At 36.6% G+C, this 19,087-nt stretch overlaps 1 protein-coding gene across 4 annotated transcripts in view; it reads left to right on the top strand.

Annotated features, from left to right (window-relative positions):
* Positions 1–11,050, top strand: part of RBMS3 (RNA binding motif single stranded interacting protein 3) — an 864,792-nt gene extending 853,742 nt beyond the window's left edge. For 2 of the 4 annotated variants that reach the window (XM_030812235.1, XM_030812230.1), the window contains one exon: positions 4,537–11,046. In XM_030812235.1, coding sequence (XP_030668095.1) covers positions 4,537–4,543 — 7 coding nt within the window. In that variant the 3' untranslated portion in view covers positions 4,544–11,046. Of the gene's footprint in view, positions 1–4,536 lie in introns of all 4 variants that reach the window. The other 2 variants (XM_030812232.1, XM_030812231.1) reach the window with 2 other exon arrangements.
* Positions 11,051–19,087: the final 8,037 nt, after the last annotated feature.

Below are 19,087 nucleotides of genomic sequence, written 5' to 3'. Positions count from 1 at the left end.
GAGAGTTTTTAGCATGAAGGGCTATTGAATTTTCTTGAAGGCCTTTTCTGCATCTATTGAGATAATCATGTGAAAATGGCCATACTGCCTAAAGTAATTTATATATTTAATGCTATCCCCATCAAGCTACCATTGACTTTCTTCACAGAATTGGAAAAAACTACTTTAAATTTCATATGAAACCAAAAAAGAGCCCGCATAGCCAAGACAATCCTAAGCAAAAAGAACGAAGCTGGAGACATCACGCTACCTGACTTCAAACTATACTACAAGGCTACAGTAACCAAAACAGCATGGTACTGGTACCAAAACAGATATATAGACCAATGGAACAGATCAGAGGCCTCAGAAATAACACCACACATCTACAACCATCTGACCTTTGACAAACCTGGTAAAAAGAAGCAATGGGGAAAGGATTCCCTATTTAATAAATGGTATTGGGAAAACTGGCTAACCATATGCAGAAAGCTGAAACTGGATCCCTTCCTTACACCTTATACAAAAATTAACTCAAGATGGATTAAAGACTTAAACATAAGACCTAAAACCATAAAAACCCTAGAAGAAAATCAAGACATAGGCATGGGCAAAGACTTCATGACTAAAACACCAAAAGCAATGGCAAAAAAGAAGCCAAACTAGACAAATGGGATCTAATTAAACTAAAGAACTTCTGCACAGCAAAAGAAACTATCATCAAGGTGAACAGGCAACATATAGAATGGGAGCAAATTTTTGCAATCTATCCATCTGACAAAGGTCTAATATCCAGAATCTACAAAGAACTTGAACAAATTTACAAGAAAAAAACAACCCCATCAAAAAGTGGCCAAAGGATATGAACAGACACTTCTCAAAAGAAGATATTTATGCAGCCAACAAATATGAAAAAAAGCTCATCACCACTGGTCATTAGAGAAATGCAAATCAAAACCACAATGAGAGACCATTTCATGCCAGTTAGAATGGCAATCATTAAAAAGTCAGGAAACAACAGATGCTGGAGAGGATGTGGAGAAATAGGAACACTTTTACACTGTTGGTGGGAGTGTAAATTAGTTCAACCATTGTGGAAGACAGTGTGGGGATTCCTCAAGGATCTAGAACCAGAAATACCATTTGACCCAGCAATCCCATTACTGGGTATATACCCAAAGGATTATAAATCTTTCTACTATAAAGACACATGCCCACGGATGTTTACTGTGGCACTGTTCACAATAGCAAAGAGTTGGAACCAACCCAAATGCCCATTAATGATAGACTTGATAAAGAAAATGTGGCACATATACGCCATGGAATACTATGCAGTCATAAAAAAGGATAAGTTCATGTCCTTTGGAGGGACATGGATGAAATTGGAAACCATCATTCTCAGCAAACTAACACAAGAACAGAAAACCTAACACCACATGTTCTCACTCATAAGTGGGAGTTGAACAGTGAGAATATGGACATCAAGGGTGGGAGCATCACATACTGGGGCCTGTCAGGGAGTGGGGGGCTAAGGAAGGGATAGCATTAGGAGAAATACCTAATGTAGTTGATGGGTTGATGGGTACAGCAAATCACCATGGCATGTGTATATACCTATGTAACAAACCTGCACGTTCTGCATATGTATCCCAGGACTTAAAGTATAATAAAAGAAATTAAATTATTAAAGAAGTCTAACAGTTTCATCTACATGTTGTAATTTGGATACCTATGTAAAAGATTACATTCTTTCAAGAACAATTTTTTAAAATATTCATGCCCTTCTTTATGGGTGCCCTAACCACTTCTTTAGTTTACCTGTGAGTAATCCGGTAGAGGGAATATACTGTGACGTTTTTCCACACTCTGGATCACAGAATCCCACTTTTTACATAGCATTACATGAAGCTAGTCTGTCAGGAATTATTCTGGAAAATATTGTTTCATTTGGCTATCTCTAAGACTTCCTCCTGCTCTAAAATAGATTTCTAAGATTATCGTTTGTTACGTTCCAATATATTCACTGTGCCTTTTTTTTTTTTTTTGTTTTTTTGAGGGTGGAGGAGTGATGAGAGGATTCAAAATGACTCTATTCTTAAATTCAGTGAAATTCCTACTCTACCACATTTACTCTGACTTTAGAAGGCCCTCATCTCAACCCTGGTATTGCAAGTTCTTTTTATACTTCAAATCTTCTCTGGCTAACTGAACTGCCATGAATACCAAATTTCTATACGTTGTCAGTATATTAATGATGAGCAAATTATGTCCTTCACACTTGTAATACAACATTCTATGTATTTTAATATATTGTAATAATACATTTTATGTGCACTGTGTTTTACAGTTTGCAAATGATTTCCATACTCATTATTTCTTCACATGAATTCCTGTTTTCAAGTTGTAACCCATTTTATTTCTAAAATGTCCAACTTAAAATGTTCTTGTTGCCAAAGATCCCAGCCTAAAAAAAATTAAAACCCTTCTGTTTTTAGGAATTTCAGTGCAATCCATAAGTATTATGTAAATGTGCACATTCACATTTATTCTAGGACAGAGGAGATGGGCAGGAGTGAATTCAGTTCTACTAAATGGCAAGATCCTTTTTCCTTCAAACGTCAGCTAGCAAACATGAACTTGTAAAATACAACCATCTATTTGCCATCATTTGTTTTCATGTGGCAATGGGACCATTTTAAAGACCAAGCAAATTATGGGATAGGGCTATTGGAAACATTTGTGCACAGTTATAAAACCTAAAGTAGTTCCAGCTTAGCTCATAAATATCAATGCTTTTGAGACCAGTGAATATCAAGTACTTGAGCTTGATGGGTCAGGTATTCTACGCACTGTAGGTCCACTGAATAAGACATCACTCACTGAGCAGCTGCTAAAGAGATTCATGGTGTTTTAGGCATTTTTGGTTCAGTACACAATAATGGGAGTGGGAACAAAGAACAGACTCTCCCCCAACACACATACACACACACACACACAAACTATATAACCAAGAAAAAAATTGTTCCCATAGTAATACAGATTTTTAGAAATAAATGGAGTAAGTCTATAGTTTGCAAAGCTAGAGATAGTTAAAATATAAACCATGGTTCCCATGACTACCACTAATAAAATTTTTCTTATTGTTGCTACTGTATGAAAATTGTAATTGCTGTACTTCTTAGAAGATATGTCACTTTCTCATATAACACAGAAAAATAATTTTAGCTTTTATAAAACTTTAGGTTTTATAACTGTACACAAATGTTTCCAATAGCCCTCTCCCATAATTTTCTTGGTCTTTAAAATGGTCCCATTGCCACATGAAAACACAGAAAAATACATTTTTAGGGACTTAACCTATTGATAAAAATTGAATATTCTATCTCTCAACTAGTAGCTTTCCTCACATGATTTTAAGAAGAAATTAATCAGGTTCCTAATAGCCATAGCTGGCTCATATGATGGCTTTTTGCAAATTAGGAAACTGTGTCCTTTCTGGGCCATCTCAAGCTAAACATTACACAGTTTAAAACACTGTGAATTGGGGTTACAGCTCTCCTCCAGGGTACGTACCTGGGGAGCAGACAATGGGCTGAAATTTGGCCCCCACTCCCTCAGTCATGCATCTTGCATAGTAAACAATCTGTAAAACTATACATAGTAACACTGAGTCATATTTACTAAATTAAGCAACTGTGCATCAGAAGAACTTGCATAACTTCTTGCTGGCATCTAATACCCTGAGCGAAGTGGCCTTCAGCTAAATGTAACTTACAGACAATATAAAGGTCCTTCTTTCTATAGCACAACTCTGAGGTTATTTTACAAACTTCTAATCTGTGGGCAAAAGAGCTAAGTGTAAAGTCATCCTGCTGGAAGGTTAACCTTGCAACATAGAAGGGGCAGTAGCAGAAGTCTTTATTTGAAATGAACTAAGCAAAGTGGCATATAATAAAATGATGTTTTTCTAGTTAAACACCTATTGTGTATATACCACCCTGCCTAAAGGGTAAAAGGTAGAAGTAAAATATAGTTCCTGCTCTCACAAATTTATAATCTTGATGGGGGAATGAACAAGAAAGAAGAGAAGGGGAAGAGGAAAACAGAATAAAACTGCATTGGCCTCTTAACTGTCTCACTTATTTCCTCAGGCAATAAGCTTTATGTAAATGTACGTGATGAATACCACGAGATAACATACAACCCAGTTATTTTGGGTGCATAGTAAAGAATCTCATATATGTTGCTGGAATTAGTGATGATTCCTATAGTAGTTTTGAAGGAACAGAATTACTCAAAGGATCTGTAAGGAGCTATAACCTAAGCTATTAACCTTGATTTTTAATGTAAACAAACTCTCTGGCCCAAATCTGTATTTAAATGAAAGTGGCAGAATTGGACAATCTCATAGACTCAGTATGATTTTCTGATGCTTTTGTGACTATGTTATATTGAAAGCTTGGTATCTTTTAAAGCTGCCTCATTGGAAAAGGGTACAGAAGGTGATTTCAAAGTTCCTTTAATTTAATGACCACTCTTATTCAATTGTTTTCACAGACCATAAACAGGACTGAAGAATGTCCGTCTGAATCTTTGCCTTGAATGAAGAAACTTCATTGAACAAGAAGTTGGCTTCCAGTTTGCACAGACGTCAATGGAATGCATTTTTTTGTTTTTGTTTTTTCTTTAGTTTTATACCTTACCCAATGAAAACAAAGTTTTTATGTGCTGTGCAAATGGTCTTCATGTGGTCTGACAATTTATTTTTGCCATCATTTTTTTTTTAATTAAAAAATTTCCAGAAGAGGAAAAAAAAAACTACAAAAAACAAAACATTGAAGGTTGATATTTTATGTGGAAGAACATTTCAATTGAATTCAGAATTTTCCTGAATGTGTAGATACATTTTTTTTTAACAGAAAACCTGATGTCAAGAGGTGGGCAATAGAAATGGAAACAAATTGTCTTCCTCAATAATGAAGCTACTTTCTCTTTTTCCCTTCTTGTTTTAATCTAGTGGGTTTTATTTTATTTTTTCTTAGAAATATTTAGGTAAGGTTTATCTTGAATCTTAATTGCCTTAATTTTAAGGACGTCAAAGGCTCTCGAGGCAAGCTGTCAACATCTTGTTAAAAACAAAAATCAAGAAAGAATTGAAATATTGTGCCGGCTTTCACTGGCACAGAAGTTTAAGACTATGAGTTTTTAGGGTGAAAAAAAACTGTACAGTTTAAATGAAAACGTTTTTCTTCATTTGAAGAAAATTTGTTGATAAAAGAAACCATGGCAACTGCAAGAATTGGAAAAATGCTGGGACTTTTCATGAACTTTGTCTTAAGTGTTGACATGAATCATTCTAAAAGGCTAAAACATTTTACAGTAAAGTTATTAATGTTGGTTTAAAAACAACTGCATTAGAAATAATGCGTGTTTGGGGGCAGAATGCAGATTTTTTTAATTTACAAAGCGTGATCGCTAGCAAAAGCATTAGTGCTTTTTATCTGCAGTCTTTTTTATGAGCTTTACAAAGTTTTTAGTCAGCTTTGCTTGTCACATTGCAAAACCTAGCTTAAGAGCATTAAAAAAAAAACTTAAGTAGATAGGAGCTTATGGTCAAAAAGTGCAAAAAAACAAAAAAAAAGCAATAGATAGAGAAATTGTTGACAATTTCTGTAGTCTTTCCTAGTTGTGATCAAATTCAGCCTATGGATGGCCTATTTTATACCAAAGATGAAGTGACACCCTATTACAGTCCAGAAGATAGAGGTTGTTTTTGTTTCTTTTCTTTTTAAAAAAAAAAAAATTTATTTGACCGACATGGCCGGACCAGTTCTTACTTTGTTGTTTGTTTAAACTACCTTCCACTGGTGTTTTACATAGTGCAAAAAAAAAGAGGGTGGGGGGAGTTGTCATTCTTTTCTTTAAATGTGTATTCATTGATAGCAGAAGCTTGTACCTGCTGTGTTTAGCAGTTTCAGCATGAAGAGTTCTGGATATCAACTGATTGACAGAGCCAAGTGGCTTTAAATTCTGTGAGCTTTTCTGGTTTCTCACTAGCTGTCTTGAATAGTGAAATCTGTATTGATGGCCACTAGTAAACCAAGATGCTTATTTAACAGGTTGAATATTCTTTATATGAAATTTCAGCTAAAGACACTTTCTGAACCTGGTCTGAAAGGTCATTTGTCAAAAAAGCTTAGTGATATTCTGTGAAATGGTGAGTGGTCTCCTGGAAAGGTCTCGTTGTATTTGTAACAATAGTCTTCCCTCTAAATTACACCACCTTTGGGTTTTGTCTTTTCACCTCTGTCTTTGTCATCACCTACCATGAATAGTCACCTTGGTTTTGCAAATGGGGAGGGGGTATCTTCTTTTTGCCTCTTTTCATTGCAGTTTCGTATCTTGGTGTTGCCGTAAGAACTTTTTCTTTCAGTTTAATTCTTTGAGGCATGTAGGACCAATAAGATTGAGAATTCTATTAGTGGAATTTAGGGAAGTCCTTAAAATGCTAGTTGACAATCAAGAAACAGTATGATTTATATCAACAAGAACCAAAAGAATTAGGTTTGATCAATCATTTAAGCCAAGGAGGAATACTTGCATTTAGAACGATGCAAAACTTTGTCTAAAATGAATTAAATTGACCCACCTGTAAAATATATCTATATTTTTAATTCATGAGATATGTGTTTAACCTTTACAGTTTTACCTGAAATTAAGGACAATGGAATAGAATTTGTTAAGTGAACCATTCACTAGATTGCTTTCTGGATGAATCCTTTGAATCAAATCGGTGAAACTCTTTTCACAAACTAAGTCAGTCACAGGATCCTGTCTTAGTCCAAAAGAAGCAGGGAAATGTATTTTAGTGTACTATAAAACAGGGTAGGCTTTTTAAAAACTAAAAAGTTTTAAAGGTAAATCATATTCCCATTAGGTCAACATGAGTAATAAGGTTGACTCATGTGAAATTGTCAATATTCCACTATTTATATAAACTCTGGTTCTCTTATTTGCAACCCCATGAATTGGAAGCTCAAATCAGAGAATGACTCCATATATTGATGGTCACATTGGAGACAAAAGTGTATCCAAGAAAATGTAGCATGTGTTACAGAGAAATTCCAACTGGTCACACTCACCATTATGGTTTTTCATGCTTTAGAGAAAATGCTAGATTTATACTGTCTTTTATTCCATCCTTCAGCTTCCCATGCGTTATAAAGGTGGCACTGAAGTTTTTATCTTTGAAAAGTGGGCCCCAAAGTTTTTTGGGGTACAAAAAGACACGTATGGGGACCATATTTTCTGTTTCTCTTTTTCACTCTCTAAACTCTTTGTATAAATAAGGATTATCCTGGGCATAATTCATTTGAATATGAAACCAACATACTTTCTTTCATTTTTGTGAAAAACCAAAAACATGTATTAATGTGATACAAAGAAAGTCTCATTTACACAACCAACAGTGAGGCTAAGAGGTAGCTACCATGTGGCTAATGAATGTGCCTAGGTAACTTCCTGTTTCTATTCAAAACTGCTGCTTTATTTGTACATTCAGAAATATTTTTTTCAACTATGAAATTTCAATATCAATTTTTTAAGCCACTTTCTGCAAAAGGAAATGACGTATCATTTGATGTGTTCATGTGTGTTTTGTGTTTGGATAGTTTATATCATGCCATTCTATAAAATATATGTTTTCAAACCAAAAAAAAAAAATAGAAGGAAAACAATGGCACATACTCAAATTTGCCCTGCTTTGTCTGTTGTCTTACCTAAGACTTGTTTTGAAGAGCCAAGTCTGGGAGAGAAAAAAAGCATCAACAGGTAAGCAGCATTACATTGTGTGATAATAAACCAAAATAAGTTTTCAATATATACAGACAACAGAATTCGAATGTAATCAACAAAATATATTGTAGTGATTTTTTTTTTTTTTGAGACAGAGTCTCGCTCTGTTGCCCATCCTAATTAGGACTATAATCTTTTTTTTTTTTCTTAAGTTGAAGTTAATTTTCCATGCATTCTGGTCCACCAGATTTTCAAGCATTTATTCAGATGTTTCCGTTTTTCCTTTTGACTTTAATTGCCAAGACTTAGCTTAAACATCAGGAAACAAACTAAAGCCACAATCCAAATGAGAGAAACACTGTCTCATCTAAACTCTAGTTTCATGGTCAGTGCAAGAGTGAGTTTTCTTTTAATAATGGTAAGGTGTTGTCAAGGGAGGCAGAGTGTGCATGGTAACTGGGAGCTCCGCAATATGTGGCCATGTCTTCTAAAGACAACATAACGAGCCCAGGTGAACTGAAGGTAATACTGGCAGGTGCTGATGACAGTTTGTCCTTGAATGCTGACATGTTTTGAATATTACAAATGTCATACTACTCTTTTTAAAAAATCCTTACCTGACTCTAGTTTTGCCAGGATTAGTTTGTTTCCTTGGTAGATTTCAACATTTCAGAATGTTACCTCCATATTTCACTTGAATTACTTCTTCCTGTGACCTTAGCAGATCTGTCACATTTGAAAGCATATGACTCACTTCCACCCCCTTCTAATGAAAAACTGCATGTTGTTAAAAGCACTCCCATTAGAAATATAAGGCTGAGAACCAAAGAAGGCTGTTTAAAGCAGGAATTTCACTTTATTTTACTATGCCTAAAAATACATCTTTGGACCCCTTGCAAAGTGCTTTAAAACTACTTTCAATTTATATATGACCCCAAAAAAGTAATTTTTTTCCCAAAAAAACCCTCTTTATTTAAATAATTGGGATATTTGCTAAATACCTATTTTTTTTTTACAGTGGCCTAAAACCCCTATTAATGAAAAGTGAAATTTGATTTAATTAGGACTCATGCAGTCATCTTCACGATTGAGGAGAAGTTTCAATAGGCTGTCTAGACAGATTATGATGTTAATAGGAGATTAAAATACATTTGGTAATTCATTTTCATTCTTAATTTGAGTACATGAACCACTGCAGATGAGCTGATAAGCAGAGAGAAATTCTCAAGTGGGTTTCACTAATAAATGTATTTTATGTGATTTGAAATCAAGTAAAGGGACAATATTTATGTACATGCATAACAACATTCAGCACATGTGAGGAATCACACACTACAATAAAGCTTAAACATGTCATAGAACCTTGATCTATATTACTTTGTCTTCAGTAAAAAGTGAAGGATGAGATTTTGTCTTTCATGTTATTGTAGCTGGCATGCTTCAAAAATTTTGAATTTACCTACTGGGACTGACAGCCTCTCACTTCAATCTGAGGGATTGACAGAAATTAAACAGGCTCATTGATTCTGTACACTCTACCCTTCCTGTGGCAAGTGATAATGGGATTTCATTAATGAATCAATTTGTTTTACAAATGACATCCACTGTGGCATTGGAAGACGGTTGGGTCTGACTCAAGTTTAACATTTCTTACCAAACATTCTTAAGTATGAAATTGGTCCTTTAATGCAAATGCTCTTGGTCATGGCTGTCCTTTGCAGATTACATAGCATTCAAGAAAGTACAAAAACTAGACACTAAATCCCCAAGTGGCCCCAAAGACCTTTTATGATATGAGAGACAAGAGTTCACCCCAGATTAATTTCTTTTATCATTGGCTTTATACTCTAACATATAGATACTCTCTATAGCAAAAAAGGGATGAATGGCTTTCAATATTCATTTCTGTTTATCTTTGTGAGGGAAAATAATATATCAAGAAAATTTTCTTCCACTTAGAAAGCTTTAAAGCTGAAGTAGAGGTGCAGTCAAGCTTGGATCTGTAGGAAGAACCACTAGGCCACTGAGTCATACTTGAGCTTTTCTTACTACTGCCCCAATTTCTAAGTTGTGCATAAATACAATCACTCTCAATTTTTGAAGGGCTAATTATCTACTTTGTGGGTGTGTTTTGTTTTTTCTTTTCAACATGTAGGCCTTGGGCTCTGTTTCCTTTTATTAACATGTCACTTGAGGGTGGGACAAACAATTGGAAATAAAATTTGATTATTTTAATTCTTATAAAGTATTAATTTCTTAAGGGAGTTTGAAATCATTGGTAAAATTAATGTCAGTACATTATATGTCATAAATTTTGATTATCTATAATGTCTTTTCTTATCTACCACAAATAATTGAGAGTTGGCTATATTCTTACAGAATATACGGGAAAAAAATCATAGCAAAGAATTCAACTTCCCTCAAAAGAAAGCTATTTTTGTTTCCTTCACTCCACTAAATTTGAACCAGTAGCATAGATCAACACAACTTCTGCAATGAGAGTATAACGGTAGCTGTTGGTACAATCATATTCATATTTTTAAATCTTTGACCAAAACTATTGCATTGCTTTCATTACATTTTGACTGCATTACTGTATTAAGGCCGAATGACTTTGACACTCCCATGGATATTTTATGATCACACCAAATTTAAATAATGTCCAAAGTATAACTTTAATGTTATATTTTGTTTCAAACCCTCTGGTCTAAGATTATTGAGAAAGATGTTCTTTCCTCCTCCCTCAAATATGTTATCTCTTCATATATAAAAAAAAATGAGTTATTCCATGATTTTCAGGAACTGTAAAAATTATTTCAAAAAGACACTTGAAAAAGTTTTCTCTATTCTGGACACAAATGCTTCCATTTATTTCAAAAGAAGAAGAAGAAAAATGGAATCTTAATTTAAAAAAATATATGTAGTAGTATCTGCTATGAGATATTCAGTTTCTTAAAAAAAAAAAAAGGGACACAGCTTCTTTTAAAACCCTTGTTTCAGTCCATATTCAACTTCATGGAACTTCTGAAACATCATTCAATTTTGAACTTTATTTAAGAGCATTTTTGTACTGCTGTCTCTGACTGTCATGGAAACTTCTGTAATTCTAAGGTGTTTCTGGTTTTATTTTTAATTTCTTCATCTGTACCACAGTCAAATTAGCAACCATCTCCCCCATCCCTTGGGCTTTCTGTAGATCAGTGGATGTTAGGTTTAAACTTCTGTTTTCTTTGATGAAGCTTTCAATAAAAAATGAAAATAAAATCAATTGAATAGGGCTGTTGTGTTTTTCTGCACTCATCCAGAGACTGGTTGTGGGAGGAGGGCTGATAGGAAGGAGTGGTGTCCACCTTTTTAATCTGGAACAGTGCTGGAATTTTTTAAAGAATCATCACAGCTAACAAAAAATGAGAGAGGAGGGAATATTCAATACATGCCAAAGGGACATGAGAAAGCCACTGTTTGTGGGAATGTAGAAAGAGAGGACCATTTAGGTCTTCCCAGGGACTCCCACAATCTTCCTCATTCTCAAGTTTAGAGATTTAGAGACCGCAGAACTCCTATCTCCAAACATGCCTAACAGCTACCAACTACTTGATGAATCTTGGATGAAGGCCAGTTATATTTGACACCTATGGTTTGTATCCCTGCAAGGATTAAATCCAGGTCAACCAAAATCAGAAGTGTCTATTCCTCAAGTTACAGAAGACTATGCTAAGCAAATAAAAAGAAAACCTATTTTTCTAGGCCAGAGTAATCCAAGCTAGCTTGGAGCTCATATTTAAGAGCCAATAATATCCTGTTCTGTAATAGTCATTTGCTGTGTTGTTCAAAAATATTCCGTTCTACTGTAGAAGACAGGAAAACAAAGGGATACATGAAATTCCTATGATGTGTTAAACAACAAAGCAACCCTTAAGACAGAAAAACTAAGTACAGCGTGTGAGTGTGAACAAAAATAGAAAGGGAAAGAAAGACCAAGAAAACACTATATGTGATACACTAGATATATATATGAGAAAATTAAGCATTCACTATTCATTAGGTCTTAATTTACTCACTCTCTGTTGCCTTCCATTCTGGTACCCATAGCAGCTCATCAACCTAATTGGTGACTTTCAATGGTTTGCCCTTGATTGTCTTGGAGGGAGTAAGAATGTTCCATTGGCTCCCTCTTTCATTGCATAAAACCCAACTCTGGTATAACACACCATCACTGGAGAAGGATGATGTGGCAGAGGGAAAAGGAGTATATATACCAACATTGCAGAGCGTTCAGCTAGTGTGATCCTTCCACGCCTCTCGCACTTTAACCTCAATGAGTCAACCTACCCCATGACTTTCACCTTGTTTCTTTTCTGTGTATTTAAAATTGATTTAATAAGCCCCATGCTTCTAGCATCTTTATTGGTCTGTGAATCTTTCTGTTCTATGACTTCTAGTATAATCTGCGTAACAGTGTAGTTGGAAGCTACCACTTACATCAAGGTGATTTCCCACATAGCATCTTCTTGCTTTAGAATACATGCACCCAGGGGAGGCTGTGGAGAAAGCTCTCCAACTGGTGCCCAGGCTCTAAGAATATGTTGTAATATACCTTTTCCCTTTCTCAACACCAGTTCACATTGTACTGGCAGAAGAGAAAACTGGAAGAATGGATTTATTGGATAGTTTAAGAAAGTAAGTGTGGAACAAAGATTTTTTTTTGAGACGGAGTCTCACTCTGTCGCCCAGGCTGGAGTGCAGTGGTGTGATCTTGGCTCACTGCAAGCTCCGCCTCCCGGGATCACTCTATTCTGCCTCAGCCTCCCAAGTAGCTGGGACTACAGGCGCCCGCCACCACACCCAGCTAATTTTTTGTATTTTTTAGTAGAGACGGGGTTTCACCGTGTTAGACAGGATGGTCTCGATCTCCTGACCTTGTGATCCCCTCGCCTCGGCCTCCCAAAGTGCTGGGATTATAGGCATGAGCCGCTGTGCCCGGCCTGGAACAAAGATCTGGAACTTCGTTTTACCCACTGCCTTTGTTCTGTTTGGGCTGTTGTAACAGAATGCCTTGGATTGGGTAATTTATAAACAATGGAAATTCATTGCTCACAGTTTTGGAAGCTGGAAAGCCCAAGATCAAGGCACCAGCAGTTTTGGGGTCTGGTGAGGGCCTGTTCCTCATAGATTGTGCTTTCTATGTGTCTTCACAAGGCTGAAGGGGCAAACAAGTTCTCACAGGCCTTTTCCATAAGGGCACAAATTCCATTTATGAAGGCAGAGTCCTCATGAGCCAATCATGTCAAAAAGGCCCCACTTTTTAATACCATCAACTTAGGGGTATTTCAACATATGAATTTTTGGGAGACATAAACATTCAGAACACCACACTCATGTTCTATCAAAGCTTTCTTAGAGCTGAAATTCTTTTTTGCTTATTTGTTTAGGATTAAAAAATAATAGTACTGCACCACCACCCAATATGCACAAAAATTTTGCTTCAAATTGCAAGACATTTTGGAATTTCCCAAAATGTACCTAGAGGTTTCTGGTGAAGAACCCTTGGTTACAAGGTATGAACACAGGAGAATGAAGACTAGGAAATGAAACAAACTACATTTATTATGGTGACCCTCGTACATAAAATAATCATGATTTTCTGGATCTCCTATCTATGCATTTTTTACTGTCTAATAATTTATTTTCTCCAAGAAGAACTGAGTGAATTGTCAATTCTCAATAGTTCTAACAAGGTTTATGTTCCATTATGCCTTTTTAAATTGATGCTGATGAAGATAACATTTAGCTGCTTTCCAAAGGCAGTACAATGAAAAACAATATAGCTCAAACTTAATCTCTGAGAATTTGATTATTTCTGGATTTTCTTTAAGGAGGGACACTTTCAATAATGATAAAAGTATCTCCAATATATCAAGAGACTGTATTTTTATTTAAATCTTTAGAACAAAGGGAGATAGCTTTCTCACCCATGATCTTTAGGACGTTATTAGGTTACTATTGTGGTAAAATGGTCACCAGGTGGCGCTGCTGTATTAGTCTCTAGTGGATTCCAAACCCAAATCCCAGGTTCTCTATTCCTACACAAAACCAGTAATGTGAGATAAGGCTGTAAGAAAGGATCACCATTAACTGGGCACTCACTCTGTGCCAAGAGCTGCACCAAGTGCCCTCACATACTTGAGTTCATACAACTTTCAGAAGAGTGCTCTGAGATAGGGATTGGAAAATTGTCCCCATTTCCCAGATGGGGCTTGGAGAGTTGGGCAACCTACCCATGGACCTATACTTAGGAAGGGCTAGAGAGTGCTTTAAAAACACATTCAAATTCTCAACCCCTGGCTTCAAAAATTTCTTCTGAAATGACTTGGGGAAATGCCAATGGGGAAGGCAGCTGTTTGTGTGTGTGTTTTCTTGTTTGTTTTTAATCAGCATTTTTTTTTAATAGTTTGCCTCACTTGGCCTGGGATTTGTAATTTCTATAGAAGAAGGGCATTGGACACTCATTCTAATCACCTTAGTGACAAAACTCAACACAATTCACATTTTCTGTTCCAGAAATAACTTGCTGTTTCAGTCTTTTCTGTATTTGGGTCTGTCTGATTTACTCTAGAAGGAAAGTGCTTGTCTACCAAATAGATAGGTTTAATTTTTCATTGACTCATTCATTGAACAGTTTCTAGCATACAGACCCTCCACAAACAATTTAATGATGCCAAAAGAGAGTAGGCATTCTTGTTAGTAAGGTATTGTATTCTAGTAAGTACCAGTTCGTGACATTTTGGTGTGAAATAAGATCAGAGAGTTTTGTGGGCAATGTTCAACCCTTGCTGCTGCTTATTCCCTAGTTCAGCCCCTTAACAGAGTGTCTGTTATCTTTTTCCCAAGTGATCTGGGACATTTAATTCTTTTGACAGCAAGGAGAGTGGAATATGCCATTCTAAGCTGGACATAACTTTTCAAAGTTATAACTCCCTATAGGAAGGACTTGGCCATGTTTTCATGGTACAGGCAAAATCCACACACAGGATCAGCTAGGTACAAAAGCCAATGATTTTCCTCCTAATAATGCTGAATCTATTCCTATGGCTTGAAGGAATGAATTGTTTGCCCAAAATAACTTTTCTATTACCTGGCATTTCACCATCATAACTTTATTCTTGGAGACAGATAACAAAATTTTAGAAAAAATACCAGGCAAGCAGTGAAAAGAGCTTGGATTTTGACTTCAGGTATACTATCTGCAAAACATTTTTTCTTTCTTTCTGAATGTCAGGTTTTTTTATGTCTCAAAATACATACCTTCTATTTCTCAGAATGATTATGATAAAACAGGCAATACATGTATCATGTGTAAATGCTCTAAAAATTATCATCAATCAACTGTTATGCATAATTTTAACTGTTTAGTTCTGATGTTTCTCTTTAAAGATGTTTTCATGAGGATAACTCCTGAGAGTTAAAGACAAGATTAGTATCTAAGAAGATGAAAGGAGGCAATGGTAGAACCAAGGTGACACTTAGCTACTTTGCATTGCTGCTCAGATTCTGGGGGACACAAATGCTAGGCTTGAAGCCACCAGCTTCCAGGCCACAAGAACCAGAGAACACAGAAACACAGCTGCTGGTTGAGCTAAATTCACCCACAATTTTGAATGATAATCCTGTATTATCATCCAATCACCAGACACACTCTACCTTCATAGGACTTCCTACATATCGGCATATAATCTAAAAGCAGCTACTCATGGAAGGGGGCAGGTGTGAACAATTTGAGAAGACTACTATATATTGTGAACTGAAAACAAGATAGAAGAACTAGGGGCAGAATCTTCTTTAGACCTCGAGTTGATAAAGCATGTTTATCCCAACAAGTAGACAGTATCAAAATAGTCACACCAATAGGTAGGTTGCATCAAACAAATATTTCTAAGACAAACTATTGCTACTAGAAGATGTAATAAGGTCCGGCCTCTAAAACACCTGAAACAAGTCTAATGAGCATAAGATAGTGGCTGTGAGGTATCTACATAGCTCTGCCTCTTTGCCTGCTGCCATGATCTCCCGCCCCTCTTGTCTTATGGTTGATTTGTTTCCTGTTTGTTTTTGGTTTTGAGTTTTACTTTTTACTAAAATGCAGTAAGATAATAAGCAAACAACAATATACCATGAATGATCAACACAACGATGTCCACAAGCTGAACACACAAGAATAACTAACAAACAGAATATTATTAGCAACCAAAAGATACCCCTTTCCCATGCTCTGTTTTAGTCATTATGCAAACCCTTCTTTCAAAGGTAACTCTCTCTTGAACTCTAAAACCCTAGAATGATTTTTGTCTGAATTTTACTTTACATAAATGCAAGCTGGCATGTTTTTATCAGAATATAGGTGTTATACATGAAGAGAAAACTAACAATTTTGCTTGTGTTTGAAACGCCAAGATATCTATTATTCCTCTGAAAACTATATACATGGCTATATTACCCAAATTTTAAAGACCTTCAGTTTCAGAGATCAGACAAATTATTTCTACCATCTCTTCAATGCTTAACATCCCTTATAGCTTAGCAAAAGTCCTAAACTAAATGTCCATGAAAGAGTATTAACCAGCCTATTTTATTTTATTTTATTTTATTTTATTTTTGAGACAGGATTTCACTCTGTTGTCCAGGCTGGACGGCAGTGACACAATCTCAGCTCACTGCAACTTCTATCTCCTGGGCTCAGGTGATCCTCCCATGTCAGCCTCCTGAGTAGCTGGGACAACAAGCGTGCACCACCATGCCTGGCTAATTTTTTGTAGAGGTGGGGTTTCACTATGTTGCCCAGGCTGGTCTCGAATTCCTGAGCTCAAGTGAGCCATACTTAAAAGCAATTGCTGAGTCCTAAGGAAAGACTGGTTGTAAGGCTTCATTTAAGGTTTGGCAGCATGTCATTTATTGTCTGCTGATTCAGACAATAATTGACGTGGGACAGCTGATTCCAGACTTCAATGGGAGACCCTCCAGAGCTAGAAGTTGCCAATATACCATCGTTTACACAAAAGCACATCATATGGAATATATTAAACCCACGCCCACCGACTAAAATGACAACTCCTTTGGCTTCTGATTATAATTTTAAATTGCTTAGGGCTTTCTTGCATATATTTTGCCATCACTTTCTTACTTTCCTGACACTGAATCTTTCAGGTCAGTGATCAACCAGGTCTCTTTATGCTACTTCCCAGGTATATGCTTTGGGGTTTACATAGCATTTGGGGTGGAGGGATTGCCATACATATATCCTTTTATCATTGTGGTACTGCAAGCAGGAATCAAAGCCTTTGTAAAACTAACATAAAACCTACCACTTTGGTGAACCCTCTGCAGAGTTTCTATTAAAATATTCATTGTGGCCAGGCACAGTGGCTCACGCCTATAATCCCAGCACTTTGGGAGGCTGAATGGAGGCAGATCATTTGAGCGCAGGAGTTTGAGACCAGCCTGGCCAACATGGCAAAAACCTGTCTCTACAAAAATACAAAAATTACCTGGGTGTGGTGGTACGCACCTGTAATCCCAGTTACTCAGGAGGCTGAGGCACGAGAATCACTTGAGTCTGGGCAGTGAAGGTTGCAGTGAGCCAAGATGGCATCACTGCACTCCAGCCTGGGTGACAGAGTGAGACTCTGTGTGTGTGTATATATATATATATATATATATATATATATATATATATCAAATTTTAAAATAATATATTTTATATATTTTTAAATTTTAAGGCACAATGCATATATGCGTATATATACACATGTATATATACATATATGTATTTTTTATACTTATACACATATATACACATATGTGTATATATGTATACACACATATGTGTACATATATATATGCTCGTGTGTGTGTGTGTGTGTATATATGTATATATATATATATATATATATATATATATGCATTGTGCCTTAAAATTTTGGTAAGAGAAGTGAGTTCTTTGAGGTTCTGATACGCCTGAGTCTGGGTATCAGGGATTTGACTTTTGCAAAATCTCTTTCTCACATTCTCTTTGTCTCTTTCTGGAGATTCCTCTCCAGTTTTCCTGGTGGGAGTTTGGAGGAAAAGCCTGCAAGAGGGAGCACATTCTGTTATATTTGCAGATTCCCTGGGCTGCACACTCTCACACTAGCCCACAAGCTGTCTTTAGCAACTCATTAAGAATGTTTAGGGGAATCATATTACCAGGCTTATATAGTATACTGGGTTGAATGGTGTCTCTCTCCAGGCCTACTCAAAAAGGATATGTTTAAGATGTAACCTCCAGAAGCTGTTAATTTGACTTTATCTGGAAATAAGGTCTTTGGAGATGTAATCAAGTTAAAATGAGATAAGGGATTAGGGTGGGCCCTAAATCCAATATGACTGGCGTCCTTATAAAAAGAGGAAAACTTGGACACATATGCACACAGACACAGAAGGAAGACAGCCATGTGAGAACCAAGGCAGCAACCGGAGAGATGAAGCTGCAAGCCAAGGGATACCAAGGATTGCCAGAAGCAACCAGAAGCTGAAAGAGAGGAGTGGAACAGATTCTTTCCTAGAACCTCAGAGGGAGCATGGCTCTGGGACACCTTGATTTCAGGATTCTGGCCTGAAAATCAAGAATTGTGAGAAAATAAATTTCTGTTGTTTTAAGGCACCTAGCTTGTGGTACTTTGCTATGACAGCCATGGGAAGCTAATATATAAGTGCTGTGCTGGACTCCTATTGACTCCAGTGGGGATGGCACCATGTTCAAGAGGCCAAAGAACCAGAGCCAGTGAAGGAGACACAGGGTTTACTGGGGGGACTTACATATGGTGTGGTTCAGTGGCAGTGGGATGAATAGGAAGACCACTACTGTTTGTAGAAAGCATGCAGTTCATATAGCATTTTCATATCAAACCCTTCACCTAGCAATCTCCACTTACCCCAAAAACAAAGGGCCTCCATTCCTCGGACCACCTGTGTTCCAAGGGTTAAGCCGCGAGTTCCTTCATAGATAAGGAGTGAATTTCTGGGCTGGTCACTTCCTGATTCCTTGACTCAGAACTCTAAAGCAACATGCTTCTTAGACCACAGGGTCATTCTCAGGGTTTGCTTCAGTTGTGACTGTCAGGTGCCTCTGCCATGCAGTAAGACATGCACAGAAACTGCTGCAAGCAAGCAAATGCTTACTCAGGTCCTGTTTTTCTCAGGAGATACCTCTTTTCTCAGATCTTACTATAGTGGGTTGCCCTGTGGCCTCAGTTTTCTGATGGCCTCAAGAAAAGTCATC

This window comes from Nomascus leucogenys, chromosome 4 (genome assembly GCF_006542625.1).
Source record: "Nomascus leucogenys isolate Asia chromosome 4, Asia_NLE_v1, whole genome shotgun sequence".
Taxonomy (NCBI): domain Eukaryota; kingdom Metazoa; phylum Chordata; class Mammalia; order Primates; family Hylobatidae; genus Nomascus; species Nomascus leucogenys.
The sequence above is the reverse complement of the archived record's forward strand: the minus strand, read 5'-3'. Positions and strand labels throughout refer to the sequence as shown.